Below are 18,188 nucleotides of genomic sequence, written 5' to 3' on the forward strand. Positions count from 1 at the left end.
GTTTGCCAGAAGAACTGGTGTTTTTTTTTTTTTAATCATCTTGCCAATTCAGCTAAATGTAATTTGGTGATCGCGATCACAAACAGTAAATCTTATTGCTCTGGGTTAATCATGAAAGGATATCCATGATAATGGTATCAGAGACAGCAAAGAAATGACCTAAGCCTTTTGGTATCTCCCCGACCGCCCCCCCAAGCACCTACACACACCTCTAGTCAGTTTCTGAGTCATTTCCTTCACATTTAAATGCACACAAACTTGTCTTACAATTTTCACAATGTTGAGCTGCTGAAGGAAACATCATTATCAGAAGCGTTTACATTTTAATATCTGAACTTTACATTTACATGGTTCTGTGTAAAGCACGTGTGAAGAAGAGCGTATAGGGAGGTATGAGGGGAAAGCTGTGGTATGTCTTCATCTTTTTCTCTTTGCCCCTTATAGCTCATTCCAGCCCTGGACATCTTATCAGATGAGATGGAGGATGAGTAGGTGTGTTCCAATGAGCACAGTCTAATCTCAGAATTAAACTGAACAACTCTCCACACGACACGATTATCATCCAGGAGACACACACATACACACACACACAACTTTGAACCCGAACTTGGGTGCGCCTGCACAATTACACACCCCAAGGTCATAACAGGCTACCTGTGAACTGCGCTATCGACATACCTACTGGTTTGGGCTAAATAATGCACCAAGTTTAAGTATTAATACAACATTCTTGTCAATGTGATAAAAACATAACATGCCAATTTAGAAGTAAGCCTCTAAGGGGTCATTGCTATCAATGCCCTTTCTCACTCATAGCTTTTCAGCCCCTCTGCCAAATACTCCTGACCATGTATTCAGCCGCGATATTATCATAAATACACAAATAATCTAATAGGGTGGTAGTAGCCTAGCGGGTAACACACTCGCCTATGAACCAGAAGACCCAGGTTCAAATCCCACTTACTACCATTGTGTCCCTGAGCAAGACACTTAACCCTGAATGTCTCCAGGCGGGACTGTCCCTGTAACTACTGATTGTAAGTCGCTCTGGATAAGGCCGTCTGATAAATGCAGTAAATGTAAATGTAAATGTAATGCCGTTTGAGCAGTGTTTGCTCTTTTCCACTAGAGGGAGCCAAATGCATCACATCTTCAACAGTGTGAGGAAATGCACATGAAACAGGAAGGTAAAATTAGCACAGCTTTATAGCAACTGCATTATAACAAATGCCGTTATTAATTTATGAAAAATACATGTGAAACAGGAAGCGAGTACACAGATCAGCATGGAAACACCAGTCAATACATACTTTAATGTACGGAGGAAATTGAAAATTGTAGTATGCAGCCCTACAATTAAAAATACATTTCGGTTACAACTATCATATTTACAAGACGTTTGTCAGTTCATTATAACACAGTCATTTCTTGGCCACTTTCCTTCTCTTCTTCGGGCCCTTTACTGCATTCTCTTCTGCAGCTTTTTCCGTGGCCCTTTTATTCGTTTTATCAGTCACCGTCTCCATGGCATCCCACACCTCATCTGTCTCCCCATCTTCCTCTCCTTCCTGCTTCACCTCCTCCACCTCCCCTGAAAGATCTGCCCCACTCAGCTGCAGAAGGATAAGGAGTCAACAGTTAAACTGGTGAAATACATTCAAGTTAACCAATGAATCATGCTCTAAAAATGTCAAAATATTTTTTTCACAGAAATGTATTAAAAGAATATTATTATCTTTTTATCTAATAACGATCGGTATAAAGTATTCACAATACAAAAAAAAAACATTTCATTTCATACTCATTATAGAATTTAATTACAAAAAACAAGAACAAACTACTTTTTCCCCAGCATATTCTATATTTTCCTACCTCCAGGTTTCTACTGGATAACAGCACGCAGTTGAGTCGTGACTTGAGATATACCTGCAAGGGGTAAAAGCAATAAGCAGAGGTCCAAACAAAATGCAAATGAGCCAAAAAACAAAAAAAAAAAAAACACAATTACTGAAAGGAAGCGTGGGAGGCCCTTTGCACACTGTGTGGATGCGTCTCAGTGCATGTTCAACACACAGTAGAGAACAGAACAGCCTTCTAGTAATATGGTCTCTCATCCGGCACACATTCATCCCTGTCTCAATAACCTTCAGTCTTGTGGGGGGGGGAACTGACTGTCCGTCTGTGTGTGTGTCTACCTTGTGTAGCAGAGATCGATCTTCCAGGCTGTGCACCCTCAGGAAGCGGTCGAGGCCGCAGGAGGCCACCAGCGGCAGTGTGGGGTGGCACTGCAGCCCCCGCACCCCCCCTGCCAAACCCTTCAAACACCCACGCACCAAGCCTGAAGCAGAGAGAACGGACGGGGGTGGGAAGGGGGTTCATACAACAAACAACGTGTTCACAAGCGATTGTGCTCTAGCTGTAAAAAGCGAGAGCAGCAACTTTAGCAAAGTTTTTTTCAGACTCACTCTGAAGAGAGATAAAGAGCAACAAAATGAAACATAAGAAGAAGAACCCGGACAAGCAAGTTCACCTTTGCGTAAATCCAGAACGGCCAGCTGACCGTGTGTGTTGCCTACGACAACCGTCCCCTGACTGGCGGGCAGACTTAGAGCGGTGAGCGGGTATTCGCCAAACTCTGCCTCCAGGACAGGCCGCCGCTGAGGGGAGGAAGGGTCATACACCCGCATCTGAGAGACAGAGAGCACAACAGTGAGATCAGCTTCTCATCTAAAGTCTGAGAGTTCAGACTCAACATAACCAAGTATATGAGAACTCGACAACTCCATTCCGGATATTCTGGAGCCATTGTTGGATATTTTCAGGAGTTCTTGAACCCTTCTGTGCAATGTTGCCAGATTTGGTTTTGATAAACTTGTTCTTAAGCAATATTTTCCAAAGCTAAGTTCCTCAGTACTCAATGTTGCAGTACTTGCAGCGGTTAAAAATGTGTGAGATAGTTTATCCAGTTCAGTGTGTGTGTTTTCATGCCTTGGACATTTTTTGTATCTGGAGACACTATTTGTGAAACGTCTTCATGGGAGAGTCTTTACATCATGAAGAATGAATAAGAAAGGTGTGTGACTTGTCAAGCATTGCCACAAGCTCAATCAATTTAAAATTTAAGTTTGTGTTCTCTGTGACAGAAATAATTACATGCAAAACGAGAGGGCAGTTTGGTTCCCCTATTTAAGATACAGGTAACTAGAAAGGGATTTCCATTTGAGCCATATGATTACAAAGTCATGAGTTTGAGTCCTTGGTTGCTGCAATGGTGGGGAAATGGTTGCCTAGTGGTTAAGGAAGCGTTCCCATAATCAGAAGGTTGCCGGTTTGAATACAGATCCGCCAAGGTGCCACTGAGTAAGGTACCATCCCCACACACTGCACCACGGGCGCCTGTCATGGCTGCCCACTGCTCACCAAGGGTGATTGTTAAAAGCAGAGGACACATTTGGTTGTGTCACCATGTGCTGTGCTGCAGTGTTTCACGATGACAATCACTGAAACTTATACGGAAAAAGAAGAGGGCAATTACCTGATGGTATCCGGTACACGTGACGATCTTGTCAGAATCTGGGATGAATCCTATGTCTCTCACCCACACAGGCACCCGCAAGTCCAACCAGTCATTTTTCACCTGTTAGTAAAGGAGGAGCGTTGATATCTGAACTCAACATGGTCTTGGACTAATAAACCTTATAAACCCTTTATAACAGTCTCAATAAACCAAGCCCACAACATTTTTAACCATATTCGAAACAGGAGAAATGGATCGTTCTCTTGTGTCAAACAATAAAGGTTTACCAACGTTTTTGGCGGTGAAGATGGCCTTGTCAGGTCTCTCCAGGTCCCACACCTTCAGGGGATTTTCTTTGCCTCCTGTAGCCACTTGGCTACGTCGGGATGGGTTCTGTCGCATTCGACAGACACCATTTCCCACATTTATCTCTATCTGAAAAGAAAAAAAAATTCTTTCTTCACCTACTTGTGGAAAAACCTGCGTTTAAGATCAGTAAACAAAACTGTCTGTAGTCATGAACATGTCTGAGGAATGAATAGGAAGCTGAAAAACATAATAAATTCAGTGCATATTATGCATGAGTCAGGAGTACAGTCTGCAGAGCTTTTTTTTCTTCTGCTCCGCCAGGATGTTTTTATTGCAACCCACGCTGCTGTCAACCTGCCACATCCACAGCTAGTTTAGGAATAATCCCCAAGGCCTTGTTAATGCACAATTGAAATAAAAAAAAAACAACAACTTTCTGGCAGGGTTACTGTTTGCGGGGTTGGAAAATACTGGAGTGTGTGGTACACTTACTGTGTCAGTGCATCCCTCCTTCCAAACCTTTAGAATGCCTGACTCCGCACAGGTAACCAGAGAACTGCATTCAGAGGACACAAAGAGAGGGGCGCATGATGGGGCGCAGAACGCAGACGCTCGACGAATCAAAAGCTTACATTGGATAGTCAATACAGACACAATGTTCAGACCATACCGGACTCAATCGCAGTGAAATGTGGCCTCTGCATTTAACCTATCCCCCCCCAAGGGATGAGCAGCGGGCAGCCATGAAAGGCACCTGGGAAGTAGTTTGTGGGGACGGTACCTTGATCAAGGGGACCTCAGCAGCACCTTGGCAGTTCAGGATTTGAACCCACAACCTTTCGATAATGGGTGCTTACTGACCCAATTGTTTACTGATAGTTTCGGGACTTGCGTGCAGAGGTTGCATCCCATTTCGTACCAAGTGCTGAGGATAACTCGGCATTAAAGATCCCCTGCTTTAATATATCAGTATTATTGGTCCCCCAATACTGTTTCTGAAGTCTTTTTCCCAAATCCAGCCTTGGTGCAGAATTACAGCCACTTTGATCCAGTCCCACAATGATATTTCCCAGGACGCGCTGTTTTGGTGTCTGTAGCTTTAAACGGTAATAAGGTGGAGAGAGGCGGGACAAGGAGAGCGGCCATTGGAAGTTGAGCAGAAATTCATGGAAATTATGTAATCAACACCATTCACCGAACACAATGTTTGGCACAGACAGGAACTTGTGTCTGTGCTTTTCCAGAGTCTTCATCAGGTCTTGCACAACGGAATAAAAAAAAATTGTGCTCATTTTTACATCCAATCACTGGAGGAGGGGTTGAGAGCATGAGAAACGGGAGGTAACCTTTCCCCTTATGAAGTCATAAGGGGAAAATTTCCAGATCCGACCGTCTGAGCTGAATGACCAAACCACTCTTTACACCTATCGCCATTTCTTAGTCACTGCAGAACCATAGACAGTCTAGTGGAACTCGTATTAATGTTAAATCATCTCACAAAGTGACATGTTCATGATAGAATCTTTTAACTGTTTACTACATGTTCATTAATACTTTTGAGACTTTTGTGTTCAGAGGTTACCACCCATTTCATACCCAAAAATTACAGCATTCAAATGATTGGGGCAGTGGTGGCCTAGTAGTTAAGGAAGCGGCCCTGTAATCAGAAGGTTGCCGGTTCAAATCCCAACTCGCCAAGGTGCCACTGAGATGGCACTGAGCAAACTCTGCGCCTGTCATGGCTGCCCAGTGCTCACCAAGGGTGATGGGTTAACTGCTGAGGACAAATTTCACTGTGTGCACTGTGTGCTGTGTATCACAAGTGACAATCACTTCACTTCACTTTAGCATTCTTTCATATCCACACACTTGGACAAGTGCTGAGGACAACGCAGGATTAAATGCCACCAGGTATCCCGATAGGAGAGGTCAACCCTAGGATCAGGTCCACATCATTAAAATGCTCCCAGAGCCAAATCAGAGGACCATAGCGTCTCTTACCCGTCCATCATAGCCAGACCCGTGAACTTCCCCTGCGTGGCGTCCCCACACTCCTTACTCTCCGTGAAGATGCCCTTCTCTGTGCTAAACGCCTTCACTGTGCCATTAGCGCAGCCCACCAAAACCTGCAGGACACGCACACGCGAGGAAGGGACATTTCACTCTTGCGCCACGTTCTAGAACCAGCATTATTTTAAAGGCGGACGTGGCGACGCACCTCGGACTCCAGCGGATCCCCCCATTCCAGGACACACACTTCCTGGTCCCGGCTCAGGCAACTCATCTCGCAGAAATTGAACGCCTGCTGCTTGGACAAGCTGACCCCTGCAAGAGAACGAGAGACACGCCGGGCGGCCGGCATTTAAACGAGCAGCGAGGTCCAGCGGCTGCTTGAGAATCCACGTGTTCTAACTCGCTCGCACCCAAACGGCGTATCGAAGAGCGAAGTCGATATTTTTCCAATACCTTTCAATATCCCTGTCTCGGAACCGACCCATATCGAGCAGCTTTGGCTTTTCGAAGCCATTTTCACACGCTAACAGTGAGCCTGAAAGATCAACACGCCGCACCGGAGCGGCGCACGTTTGCGGTGCAACCCGGTTATTCTTCCGTGTAGCGCTTCCGCCCGTGACTTTGGTTCCCAGCGTCGCAGCGGCACGTTGCGTTTCTGTCGAAACGCTGCACGCTCACACACGAACGGCAGGTCTGAGAAGTTCAAGGGGATCGCGAATAATCCCGATATCCTGTTTATCGCGAGTAAAGGTGCGTACCTTGATATTCTCTGAAACACAGGGGCCACAGAAACTGTGCAACTGAAGTTTTTTTGCAGGTACAAATGAAACGCGTGTGACCTCGATGCTTCGATAAAATCCAGTAACGTTTTATCCATGTTGTGTATATGTTTCCGTGTGTTTGTCAAGTGTCAAGTGTGACGTTCTAATCGGTCACAAATTAATTTCAACGTTTGTTCAAGGCTATAATAACACTTCACGCCATTCAATGTTTTATGGAAAAAAAGAACAATAGTGAAAATATTAGCGGCCATGGGCTGCCAGGAAATATGTGACGTTTTAAACCAACTTAACACCGCGAATTAACCCAAAAGACGTAAGCACATGAAGCGATGGTGTTAAACAAAAGAAAGAAGCACCAGCAGGTGGCGCTCTTGTACTTCTCCCCGCCGCTAATAAAAAAAATGACATTCAATCAAAGGACCTTAATTTTAATACATTTAAATTTTATTAGTCGCATGTATCTGCAATCGTAATTAACCAGAGACTTGCAGTTTTTAATAAAGGCCAGTGAGTGCTGATCAACTTATGAAATTTTAATAAATATGTATGGAAATGATGACACCACGTCTATATAATAACTCTAATTAGTCTGTCGCTGTCTGCTCCGAGTTCCAGCACTCTGAATGAATAAACTCTGACGGAGAGAAGAAAGAACTCAGGACATTAAGTCGAAAAACAAAAGCACCGAACTGAAGGAATGAACTGTTGAGTGCATGCATTGGCCGTGGTTCCTTCTCTTTGTTAATACGTTAATACGTTTGAATCGGTGCGCGGCAGAGAGGGATGGAACTTAATAAGCGAAGCGACCGCCAGACTGAATGGGGGGTTATCGGCGAGCAGGCGGCTCAGAAGGGCCAACAGTCTTTTTCACCAAATTGAAAAGCACGGTTCCTGTTAAAAAAAAAAAGAAAGAAAAAGTAATACAAACTGAATCGATCCCCCTGAATAGATTTTTGTCGAATAAAACAGGAACCAAGTGCAGGTGGGGAGGAAAAGTGGGGGAAATGATCCACATCTCCCCTCCATCCCCCTGGCTGAGAAAAAAAAACGGACAATCGGTGACACGCAGCAGCAGATTGAGAGGCAAGGACGGGGACGCACAAGGAGACAAAGCTCCTTCTTGGCTTTCTTACGGTCAGATACAAAGGGATCCAGGCAACAAGACAGAGAGGGAGAGGAAAGAGAGAGAGAGAAAGGGAGAAGGAAAGCAGATTTGGAGCTTCCCCTACCCCCCCTCGGAGCTCTCCGGGGAGCGGAGGGAACACAACAAGCAGAGCGGAGCAGAAGCAGAGGACAAGTGAGGCAGGCGAAGGAGAGGATGGTGTTCTGGGTTAGAAGAGGCACGGAGCAGATGAGGAGGGGTCGGTTCGAGGCGGAGGGAGAACATCAGCAGCGCGCTTGAAGAGCGAGAGGAGGGGGGATTAATTAACTTAGAGACTTCCAGAGGATTTCTCTCTCTCTCTCTCTCTCTCTCTCTCTCTCTCTCTCTTTTCAGAATTACTAAGCCCCCCCCTCAAAAAAAAAAAACAGAGCAGCAACAGCAACAACATAAAGATCGTCCAGTTGCGCTCCTGTCTTCTTGAGAATGGAGGATTGGGACGCGAGCGGAGACCTCTGATGGACACGACCGCGCTGGACATGCCGGCGACCCAGATCGATGGTAAGAGAATGAGGGGAGAGGGGGGGACAGTGACAAGTCGGCATGGTGGATAATGCTCCGTCTTCGTCAGCCTCGCCATCGTCGTCGGCTGGGCCGTGGAGCGACGCGGCCGTCGGTCTGAGGTGCTGAGGTCGTTGCGCCGCTGGATTCCTCTCGAATCTGTCCCCTCGTGTCTCTACACGCCGACTGTTCACACTTTGCACAACTGTGACTCCTTTTCATCATGTTTAAGTATTCCATGTCTCTTTATTAATACGAATATGAAGCCTGTAATTTTGACACTTTTTTTTTTTCTCTATGAAATGTTATTAAAGCTGGTATAACAGAAGCCATAGAATTTAATTTGTACAGATATCATACGACAACTGTAAGCATTCTGAGGGACCAAAAGCCATACCTGACCTACCACCAAAATCTCGGACCTCTGACGTGACACTGTGTGTGACTGTGGTCAGTGTGTCAGTAAAGCGCGGCAGCATCCTTCCGAGAAAGAGGAGGGAGGAGAGGAAGGAAGGCTAGTCGTCCTGTGTCCTGTTGAGACGCACACGTGGAAAGGACAGGGGAGGAATATAAAAGAGGGGACTGACTCAGTCGGGAAACAGGGAGACAGGGAAGAAGTCTCTCATCTCCGGCGTTCCCACACTGTGCATGGAAAAAACCAAAGACAGAACTACAAAGCGCGGAGCAGACACACAGAGATAAAAAAAAAAAAAAAGAAGGAGAGAAGTTCCTCAGGCGAAGGGAGGCGGAACGGCGGCAGGGATCCTGAAGGCGAAGAAGAAAGGGACCCGGTGACACAGACGGAGAGAGGGAGAGCCGGGGAACGTCCCCCCTCTCTCTCTCGGCCCTTAACGCTGACAGGCTGGCTGGCACAGCGATGGCGTTCACCTTTGCGGCCTTTTGCTACATGCTGACTCTCGTGCTGTGTGCCGCACTCATCTTCTTTGTCATCTGGCAGGTGAGTGGGGTGACAGGCGTACCCCAGCAGAAAAGCTGTGCCCCTGCACTTCATCTGCACGCTGTTCGCATGCATATTATCATTGTGCATCATTTCCTATAAGATTGAATGCTTGGCTAAATAGTGCAAAAATGAAATACCTTAAAGCACCATTGTAGCATGTTTTGCAAAGTAATTTGTACATTTTTAATCCCAATTTGATTTAGTTGTGGTGTGAATGAATGTGTGTGTCTGTGAACAGGAAGAGGCCTGCGCCGCTCATCTATCCGCTCATGAGTGAATCAGTCTCTGAAGTGTGTGTGCGTGGGCACCAGGTTACAGTGTGTCATTGTCTGCATGTCTGATGTGAGCCACACCGACGACCCCCGTCTCTAAATTGCAAACCCGCACCCACCACGAAAGCAGCCGGACCGCAGGTCAGCCGGACGTGGCCCGGATTACGCGTCGAAGCGGCGGCGGTGGGTGAATGGAATTTACACGGGCGTCACCAGAGACCCCTGCACAATCAGTATTCTGCAATGCCTGTTAGCACAAGATGGGTCCAGGGCAGCCTTCATGGCCGTTGTCCAACCCGGGTCTCTGATTGGAGGGAGAAACTCGGTGTCTTGAGGTTAAAGAGGCTTTCTGGGTCAATAAGATGTATTGGCAACGAAATGAGTGAGAAATCTACAGATGGAGAGAATATGGATGAATTAGCAAGGTGGGTGTGGAAAAGCGAGAGAGAGAGAGATGGTGGTGGGGGGGCACCGAACCCTGTTATTGAGACTGCTTATCAAACTATAATCTACTTCCCTCCCCCTACATGGTGCCCCCCCCCCCCTTCTCCTTTCTCTCTGCCTCCCAATCATCTCTGTAGAGCACTCAGCCAATCAGACGGTGTTTTTCACTTCTATAGTAACCATGGCTCCCGCTTAAGGGTTCATCCGATTGCCATGGCAACTGTTTACAACAGCGCTGTGAAAAGGCGGAGAGCGGGGAGATATAGAAATAAACGGGTGAGGAGGAAAGGCAGAAATGGGGAGGGACGCCGAGGCCGCGCAGAGAGAAAGGGGAAAGATGAAACATTCCTCTGTCCATCATCACGTTCACTGGCATGCAGCGCTCCTGTGTCGAGGATAAAGACCTTGTGAAATAACCATCATAAAAGTCTAATTGCAGGACCTCTCTCTCCTCGTAGATAATTGCGTTTGATGAGCTTCGCACAGACTTCAAGAACCCCATCGACCAGAGCAATCCCACCAGAGCAGTAAGGCCAATTACCGTGTGTGCAGGTGCACCCGGCTATCGGAACGTTTTCAAACCTTCGTATTTTTTTAACACGCTTGCAGTGTGTGTTTTTAGTATGTTCTTCCTATATGCTTTAAAGAACGTTGAGCAACGTGGCAGCATTCACATAACCAAAAACATATTATATTTTATACTGACATGAGTGTACCCCATGAATGAACCCCATTGCTCTCACTGTTGTGCAGAGGGAGCGGATTCTGAACATCGAGAGGATCTGTAACCTCCTGAGGAGGGTGAGTGAGAGGCTCCCGCACTCATCTGTAGACAAGTGAGCAGCGAAAAAACAGATGAAAGTCACGGAACGTTTCGATGTGTCTATTTTGAGGACTGTGACTGATTGATTAATACATTTCTGTTCCATCTCTCTTCTCAAACGCACACAAGCACACGGGGCAAAATTCGTTAAAATAGAATCAATACATTAATTCATTATCTATTTTCTTAGTTTTTTTTAGATATAGAATTATGTGAGTAATAAGCATTGTATATGTTTGCCTTAAGTGTTCATTCCTTATTCCAGCTGGTGGTTCCAGAATATTCCATCCACGGGCTGTTCTGCCTGATGTTCATGTGTGCTGGAGAGTGGGTCACATTAGGTTTGAACATCCCCCTGCTGTTCTATCACCTCTGGAGGTAAGTAGGCAGGACTCTGGTCCCTTTCCTCAACTAAATTGATTTCAAATTTGCGTTAAAATTCAAACCCGCATTTCGTATGAAAGAAGGCCATCTTCAGTGACATACTGCTGTAAATAAATAATTCAGTGTCAAATTCATCAGTGGACGGATGCCAGCATCTCAGTTACATATGCTCCACGCCGTCCCATCTCTCTCACGCGCACTGTTAAGGTTTTTCCATCGTCCTGCCGATGGTTCGGAAGTGATGTACGACCCGGTGAGCGTCATGAACGCAGACATCCTCAACTACTGCCAAAAAGAGTCCTGGTGCAAGCTGGGTTTCTACCTTCTCTCATTCTTCTACTACCTGTACAGGTGAGTTCCTCACCTGGCTTCTGTCCTTCCAGAATCTCTTACATATAATATATAGAGAAAACGGAAATGCGGATACAATCAATCGTTCGTGGTAGTAGCCCAGTGGGTAACACATTCGCCTATGAACCAGAAGGCGCGGGTTCGAATCCCACTTACTACCATTGTGTCCCTGAGCAAGACACTTAACCCTGAGTTGCTCCAGGGGTACTGTCCCTATAACTACTGATTGTAAGTCGCTCTGGATAAGGGCGTCTGATAAATGCTGTAAATGTAAATGTTCAAACAATCAAAGCCAGACCATATTCCACCGTCTTTTTGTGTATAAAAGCACAGTCATTTCGTTCTGACACCTGAGGCATGGCTCAGGATGCGTTTATTATTTGCGCCGTATGAAGTTGGAAGTAACAGGGTGGCCTGTGCAGTTTAGCCTGTGCATTTTTTGCATGCGTCTCAAGAGAACGCGCTGTGTGACGCAGATTGACTCACCTCTGGAAATGAATGCTCGACACAACTCATAACTCAGCAGACTCATAACACAAAATGGCAGCAGAGCCATCGCCCACTGAAACATTACGCTTTAATAACTTCTGCAATTATGCTAATGCATCGCTCAAATGTGTTTTCAAAGTCGGCTTTGTGCGTGGCAGCGAAGTGTGTGTGTGGGCATGAAAAAAATCTGTTTCTCTCCTGCTTCAGCATGGTCTACGCTTTGGTCAGCTTTTAAACGGCCAAGCTGGGCGGAACGGCGAGGACAAGGACAGAGGAGTGATACTGCGAGACCGTCGTCATCAGCCCTCCGTCACTCCATAACAACCCCTTCGCCCTCCCATCCTACCCTCTTCGTCCGTGTGAGGAAGATGATTCGCAGGCCGCGGAGGTGTTGAGACGGAGGAACGGGAATGCAAAGACTCGGCCATTCACCGGTGGGGGGGGGGGTTGGGGGGGGGTCTGTACGAATGTTTCGTAATTCCCATTTCATTTTAAGGGCTGCTGGACCTGCACTGCTCACATTGTCACGGACTGCGACGAGGCGCCAGTGCGAACTGCGAAAATAACGTGTTACATAGATCTTTATTTAGATGTTGCAGTGTCCTACAGTTCCAGTACACCATCCTGTGGCTTATTTATTTCAGATGTTGTGTTCCTCTTCTACTCGTTTTACTATTTCGATAGTCGTGATAAAGAGTATTTGGATTCTGAGGAGGTAGAGGGGTAGCTACACTACAACGCGTTACTCCGCCGTACAACTTCGGACCGAGGTTGTGGACCTGTGTTCTTTAACTTACACCGAACTTGCACAGACAATATATCAATACATGACAAAACACAAAAACCATATGTTTACATTTCTTAGAATTAAAGCAATTAAGAGGCGCAGAGCGAAACCGGCGGCGTCCGGCGCGAAGACTCTGGAATTAGGCGGACTGTTGCTTTAACACTGTGGGATCCCCGAGTCTCCTGGGGGAGCGGGGGAATTAAGATCGAGGGCAAGCTGTCACTTGAGCGGGGAGGAGGAGCCAATTTGACCTCACAGCCTTTCAAGTTCAAGAGTTCAAAGATGTGCGAAAGATTAAAGGGTGGCGGGTGGGGGTTGGCGAGCCAATCGAAATGCGATGAGGGCGGGACTGAAGATTACTGTGAAACGACCGGTCGGCCGACAGCCGGCGCTGGGGGTGCCGGTGTTATCGGTGACGAAGATGGCGATGATGGAGACGGGAGAGTTGAGCGATGCGTCCTCCTTGATTCCGCCGGCCTGAATGTGTGATGTCACAGGTTCTGACTAATGCTTTGCCTTAGTGCTCCGGCCCCGGCGCTGCCATCACCACAGTCACCGTGTCCATTTTGTCTGCCTTGACCGGCAGAGCAGAACTGTTGGCCGACTGTGTTTTATTTCTTTATTTTTCGAAGTGGCATTTATTTAGATGAGTCTGGCTGCTCCGAGAGCCGGGGCCATGCGGGTGAACAGCAGTCGGCTTTCTTCTTTCGTCGTTGCTGTTCCCTCTGTCTGCTGTGAAGTTCGCCTCCCACACTGAGTCACCGGTCGGCCTCAACTATTTCAGCACGACTTCTTTGTGGACAATCCTTTTAAAAAAGCACAAATGTGGGAGCACAGAGGAGGACAGAGGGGCAGTGATTTTAGGCGTCATCACTGAATGTCATATTTCTATAAAAAAAAAAAAAAAAACATGCAGTATTATATTTAAGAAATGCCTAATTGTAATTGTCTTTTATACACACATCCATCCCTGTATGCTACAGTATCTTTGTCAATGCGCTAGTCTGTATTCAATAGAATACATAATAACTACAACAACAATAATAATATAATACCATATAAAGAAAGCAATTCCACGTTATTATAATAAAATAGCAATGTGGCAAAATGCTTCAGTGTTGCCTGTCTTGTTTTTCCAGTTTCTTGAAGAAACCGTGACTTTCTGAAGGAAGTCAGTCACAGCCAGTGCCCTCAACCAAACCTTTTCCTTTAAAGACCGTTGTCTTTTAAACAAAATTACTGAGAATAAAATATACACCAGCAAGCGTGTTTGTAGGTCACAAAAATATTTTACTGCTGGAGATGAGAATTGTGCAGAGGGTTCAGGTTATTTGTTCCAGTGCGTTTTATCTGAAATGAGCATCTGCTCTTGTGGAAAAGTGGTTTGCGGTTAGGGGGAGAGTTTCGTAACTTCAGAGGGGTGCAGAAAATCATTTCACATTTGCTCCGAGAAAAGCTGGGTGTCAACGTCACAAACCCTCTCAAGTCATGGTGTCAGATGCAGAGTATGTTCACAGTCACTCTGCATCATTAAAATCAATTAATAAAACGAATGCATTGGAAACATGCAGTAATTCCACTTAATTATGTGACTGTGAGTGAATGCAAGAAATTATTTAATTACATCAATGATTTCTATAACTGCGTGCTTTCATTTTCTTATATAATGTTATGAAGAAATTGCATTCAGAGAGAAAGAAGGGAGGAGAGGCGATGGATGGAGAGAGATGATAAGAAGAGAAAAACACACAAAAGCACCCAGTTTTTGAGAACCTGACAGAATACAGAGATATGCGGAGAGAAGAAGACAGACGGATTAGAGATGGTGTTAATGAAAAAGAGGGAGATGCAGAAGAGGGCAGAGTGCACATGAAAGGGAACAAAAAAAAACACAGACAACCTGATACAGACCGCATCTCATTCTTTCCTGTCTCCATGGCAACCAAATTGTGTTAGATTCTTACTGACTCACTGGTCTCTCTCCCTCTCTCGCCCTCTCTCTCCTCTCGCACCATCTCTTTCCATTTTGTGCAATCTCACAAACCCGGAGTCAAACGGATATCTAAATTATGCTTCGTGCATGCGGTGTGGCAGTCGGTGTCCCTGATGATGCTTTCGTAAGAAACTTGGTGCGAAAATGCAGCACTGAAACGGACCAGCTCCAAAACAAACGAATAACTGGACGATGACACAGCATGAATGTATTAGATTATTCTTAGTTATGTAAAATAATTCCGCTTGTCCAGTGCCTAAACCCAAACACACGCACGCACTCTGTTGCCAAACTCTGCCGTCCCTCACCCATCTTCTGCAGGTACCTCTGGAGAGACGTTACCATGGAAACTGGTTACAATTGATAACTTCGAGACACGAGAGAGCCATTGACATACGCTGGCGTTTACATGGACATGGAAGCATGCACCACCCTGCCAGACATGCGCACCCACCCTCACACCCACCCTGATCAAAGACAACATTTCCACATCACAGCCGCAGCAGCATAATGGCAGGGTTACATAAATCAATTTACTGACCAGAAGACGAATTTTACACCCCCTTACCATGCAATTTATACAGCAGTGGTCCTCGCATCCGTACTTCTGTAGCCCATCGGTGTAAACCGGTAAGCCTAAAGCATTTATTCTACTCACGTGGAAAAAGATGTAAAATGTAATTCCCTTTTTGTGTAATTCTAATCCTTTAATTTTTCATGTCCGGTGGTGAAACTGGGTGGCCAGGTCACCTGTGAAGGACACCTTGTTTATTCACGTTCACAAGTGTCTTTTGGGATAAAATTAATAAAAAATGCAGACGGCCACAGTGACCCAGTTCTGGGCCCACAAGACGTCAGGCGTAATCCAAAAGCGAACCCCCTGCTCGCAGCGCTAACTTGGCCACCTTTATTTATTAATTCATTTCACTCAAGCATCAGTTACAAATCAGTCAGATCTAATCGCCCGTGGTGAAGATCCATGGCTGTGACGCTCTTGGAAAGGGTTTCTGCGCGAGTGCACGGATTTCGTCATCGAAGTCATATTAATAAGATCAGACGAGGATTGCAAAATGTGCGTAGTCTATGAAACACTCCCGTCTTTCGAACAAAGGCCCCGAACAGTCACGCTCATTGAGGGGAAAAGTGAGAGCATATGCGGTAAGGCGTTCCGCTCAGTTCCGTTGTGGGTTCGACCTGCACCTGCATGTTGCACAAACCTGCAAATTTTCATTACTGCTGCAAAGAGAGCAGAATTCTATCCAAGCGAAACAGGATCCTATCAAAAGAAATGTGAAAAGAACATATGATTGCAGCATTCTTTAAAGTTGCTTCTTGTTCTCCAATAGTTAAAAACTTTGTACCATAATAATAACATTTTGGTTTCAAACAGTCTGTGACTGCAATTCAAACAGAGACCAGATCATTTCTAATTCTAAAATGGACAAGATTGGCCCTGTTAGGAAATTTACATATCATTATTATTATTATACTACTACTTAATAGGCTTTGCTACGCAGGTAAAGTCATGTGGTCTTGTTCTTTTCATATTAAAGACACAATACAAACCAGTTTTAAGAAACACTTTTTTTTTTTCTTCCTTCCTTCATTTGTGGCGGCCCCTGGATGGATGCCGCCCTTAGCATTTGCCTATACTGCCCACTGGGCCCGTAAGCGGCCCCGTAATCAGAAGGTTGCCGGTTCGAATCCCGATCTGCCAAGGTGCCACTGAGGTGCCACTGAGCAAAGCACCGTCCCCACACACTGCTCCCCGGGCGCCTGTCATGGCTGCCCACTGCTCACCAAGGGTGACGGGTCAAATGCAGAGGACACATTTCACTGTGTGCACCGTGTGCTGTGCTGCATATTATTCGCTTGCGGGCATTTTACTCAACAGACCAATGCATACGTTGGTAAAACAACCCAAGAATGGAACAGGGGGATGTTTTAGACTCCTCATCCCCCCTCAACTCGACGTCTGGTTGTATTTGTTTATTGAAGACATCCAGCAGATCACAGATTGACTTTTCATTGGCAGCGTCCCCACAGATTGTCCAGTTTCGGCATCTCAGCACAAAATCAGGATTTATTTATTTATTTATGTTCAAAATGCTGAACAACTGAAAGTAGGACTGGTGGCATTTTAAAGCTCATATACACACAGCTTAAATACAACATTTCCAGGTCTGGAACTCATTCTCATTAACCGCAATTGGGAAAATCATTCCTGAAATCCGGCAAGGAGGGGAACGAATGAGTTAAAAGTGGAGAGCAGAGGAGAGGAATGAATTATACATCACTGGGTATTTCAGATAATTGTACCTGAGCAGAGATAAGACAGGACACAGGCTGATGGAAAAGGAGAGATGGAGAATCGACGAAAGAGGGAGAGAGGAAGGGCAGAGATAGAAGAAAGCGAGAACACATGGAAGGACCAGGAAGTTCTCGGGTGATAAATGAGAAGATTAACAAAATAAATAAGGGTGCTGCAGAGATTCAGAGAGGTTTAAAACACAGAGATAGGTGAAGCGGGACCATCTGCGTGCCACACTGGGACTTCATTATGAGCCTGCTCCCTATTAACACCCTTTGGTCCAAAAGCAAAGTTCCGATCAATAAGGACACACAGACAAACAGAATTCTCCCTCACCGCGTCACACTCCTCATGTGTTGACGTGTGTCTGGCAGCGTTGTGCGGCACGCACACAGAAAAGACAAACCAAACAGCTCCAGTATGAACCCATCACCCCCCCCCCGTCACATCCTCGATTAGCACGTTGGCTCAGTGCAACTGCGTGAAATCTCACAGTGGAGCAGGTTGGGGGAACTGTGGGTTAGTGTGAACATTGTGATGCGTGTGTGAACTGCTCGCTCCGGAACACACACATGCAGGATGGGGGGGGGGGGGGGGGGGGGGGGGGGGGGGGGGGGGGCAAGGTACAAAAGAACCCCAACAAAGCGCCCGTGGCTGCACACAAGGAAGCAAAATGCACAAAATGGGTGTCATGGCAATGGGAAGAGACATCTGCAGGCGTCACTGTAGCAATCAGAGAGGGAAAGGGACAGGGACGGGGAGGGGAGCGGGGAGGGGTGTCATTATTGACTGAGTGATCCACTGGGGAGGGGGGGTGTTGTCGAGAGCAAGGAAACGATTAAAGATTGCGCCATAATTTGTTCGGAACAAATTGCTTCAGTCTCCAGCCAGACTGTGCATTGTTCCTGTGGCATTGTTAAGCCAGTGGACGAACTAAACAAAAACTATTTCATGGCTCTGACCTGAAAACGATAGTGTTGCGGTCATTACATACATGTATAATCCTCAATGGTCTCTGGCTTCTGCGTACAGTATCGTTTTTTTTGGAGAGCTTCGGGACTTCCGAATGAGCTTTTTGGGAGTCACTCTGCC

General features: G+C 46.1%; 2 protein-coding genes across 2 annotated transcripts; one reads left to right on the top strand and one right to left on the bottom strand.

Annotated features, from left to right (window-relative positions):
* Window positions 1-1,188: 1,188 nt before the first annotated feature.
* Window positions 1,189-6,467, bottom strand: wdr74 (WD repeat domain 74). The gene is made up of 10 exons (XM_028983937.1): window positions 6,293-6,467; window positions 6,045-6,151; window positions 5,828-5,952; window positions 4,319-4,382; window positions 3,809-3,952; window positions 3,536-3,637; window positions 2,531-2,687; window positions 2,196-2,338; window positions 1,873-1,926; window positions 1,189-1,613 (listed from the first exon to the last, which is right to left on the bottom strand). Exons 1-10 carry the CDS (start codon window positions 6,351-6,353, stop codon window positions 1,422-1,424), a joined length of 1,149 nt encoding a protein of 382 aa, XP_028839770.1. The 5' UTR covers window positions 6,354-6,467; the 3' UTR covers window positions 1,189-1,421.
* Window positions 6,468-6,486: 19 nt separating this feature from the next.
* Window positions 6,487-13,902, top strand: cnih2 (cornichon family AMPA receptor auxiliary protein 2). The gene is made up of 8 exons (XM_028983938.1): window positions 6,487-6,589; window positions 8,117-8,281; window positions 8,352-9,239; window positions 10,417-10,485; window positions 10,712-10,759; window positions 11,047-11,159; window positions 11,373-11,516; window positions 12,213-13,902. The coding sequence occupies exons 3-8, from the start codon at window positions 9,159-9,161 to the stop codon at window positions 12,238-12,240; spliced, it is 483 nt and encodes a 160-aa protein (XP_028839771.1). The 5' UTR covers window positions 6,487-6,589; window positions 8,117-8,281; window positions 8,352-9,158; the 3' UTR covers window positions 12,241-13,902.
* Window positions 13,903-18,188: the final 4,286 nt, after the last annotated feature.

This window comes from Denticeps clupeoides, chromosome 6 (genome assembly GCF_900700375.1).
Source record: "Denticeps clupeoides chromosome 6, fDenClu1.1, whole genome shotgun sequence".
NCBI classification, from domain to species: domain Eukaryota; kingdom Metazoa; phylum Chordata; class Actinopteri; order Clupeiformes; family Denticipitidae; genus Denticeps; species Denticeps clupeoides.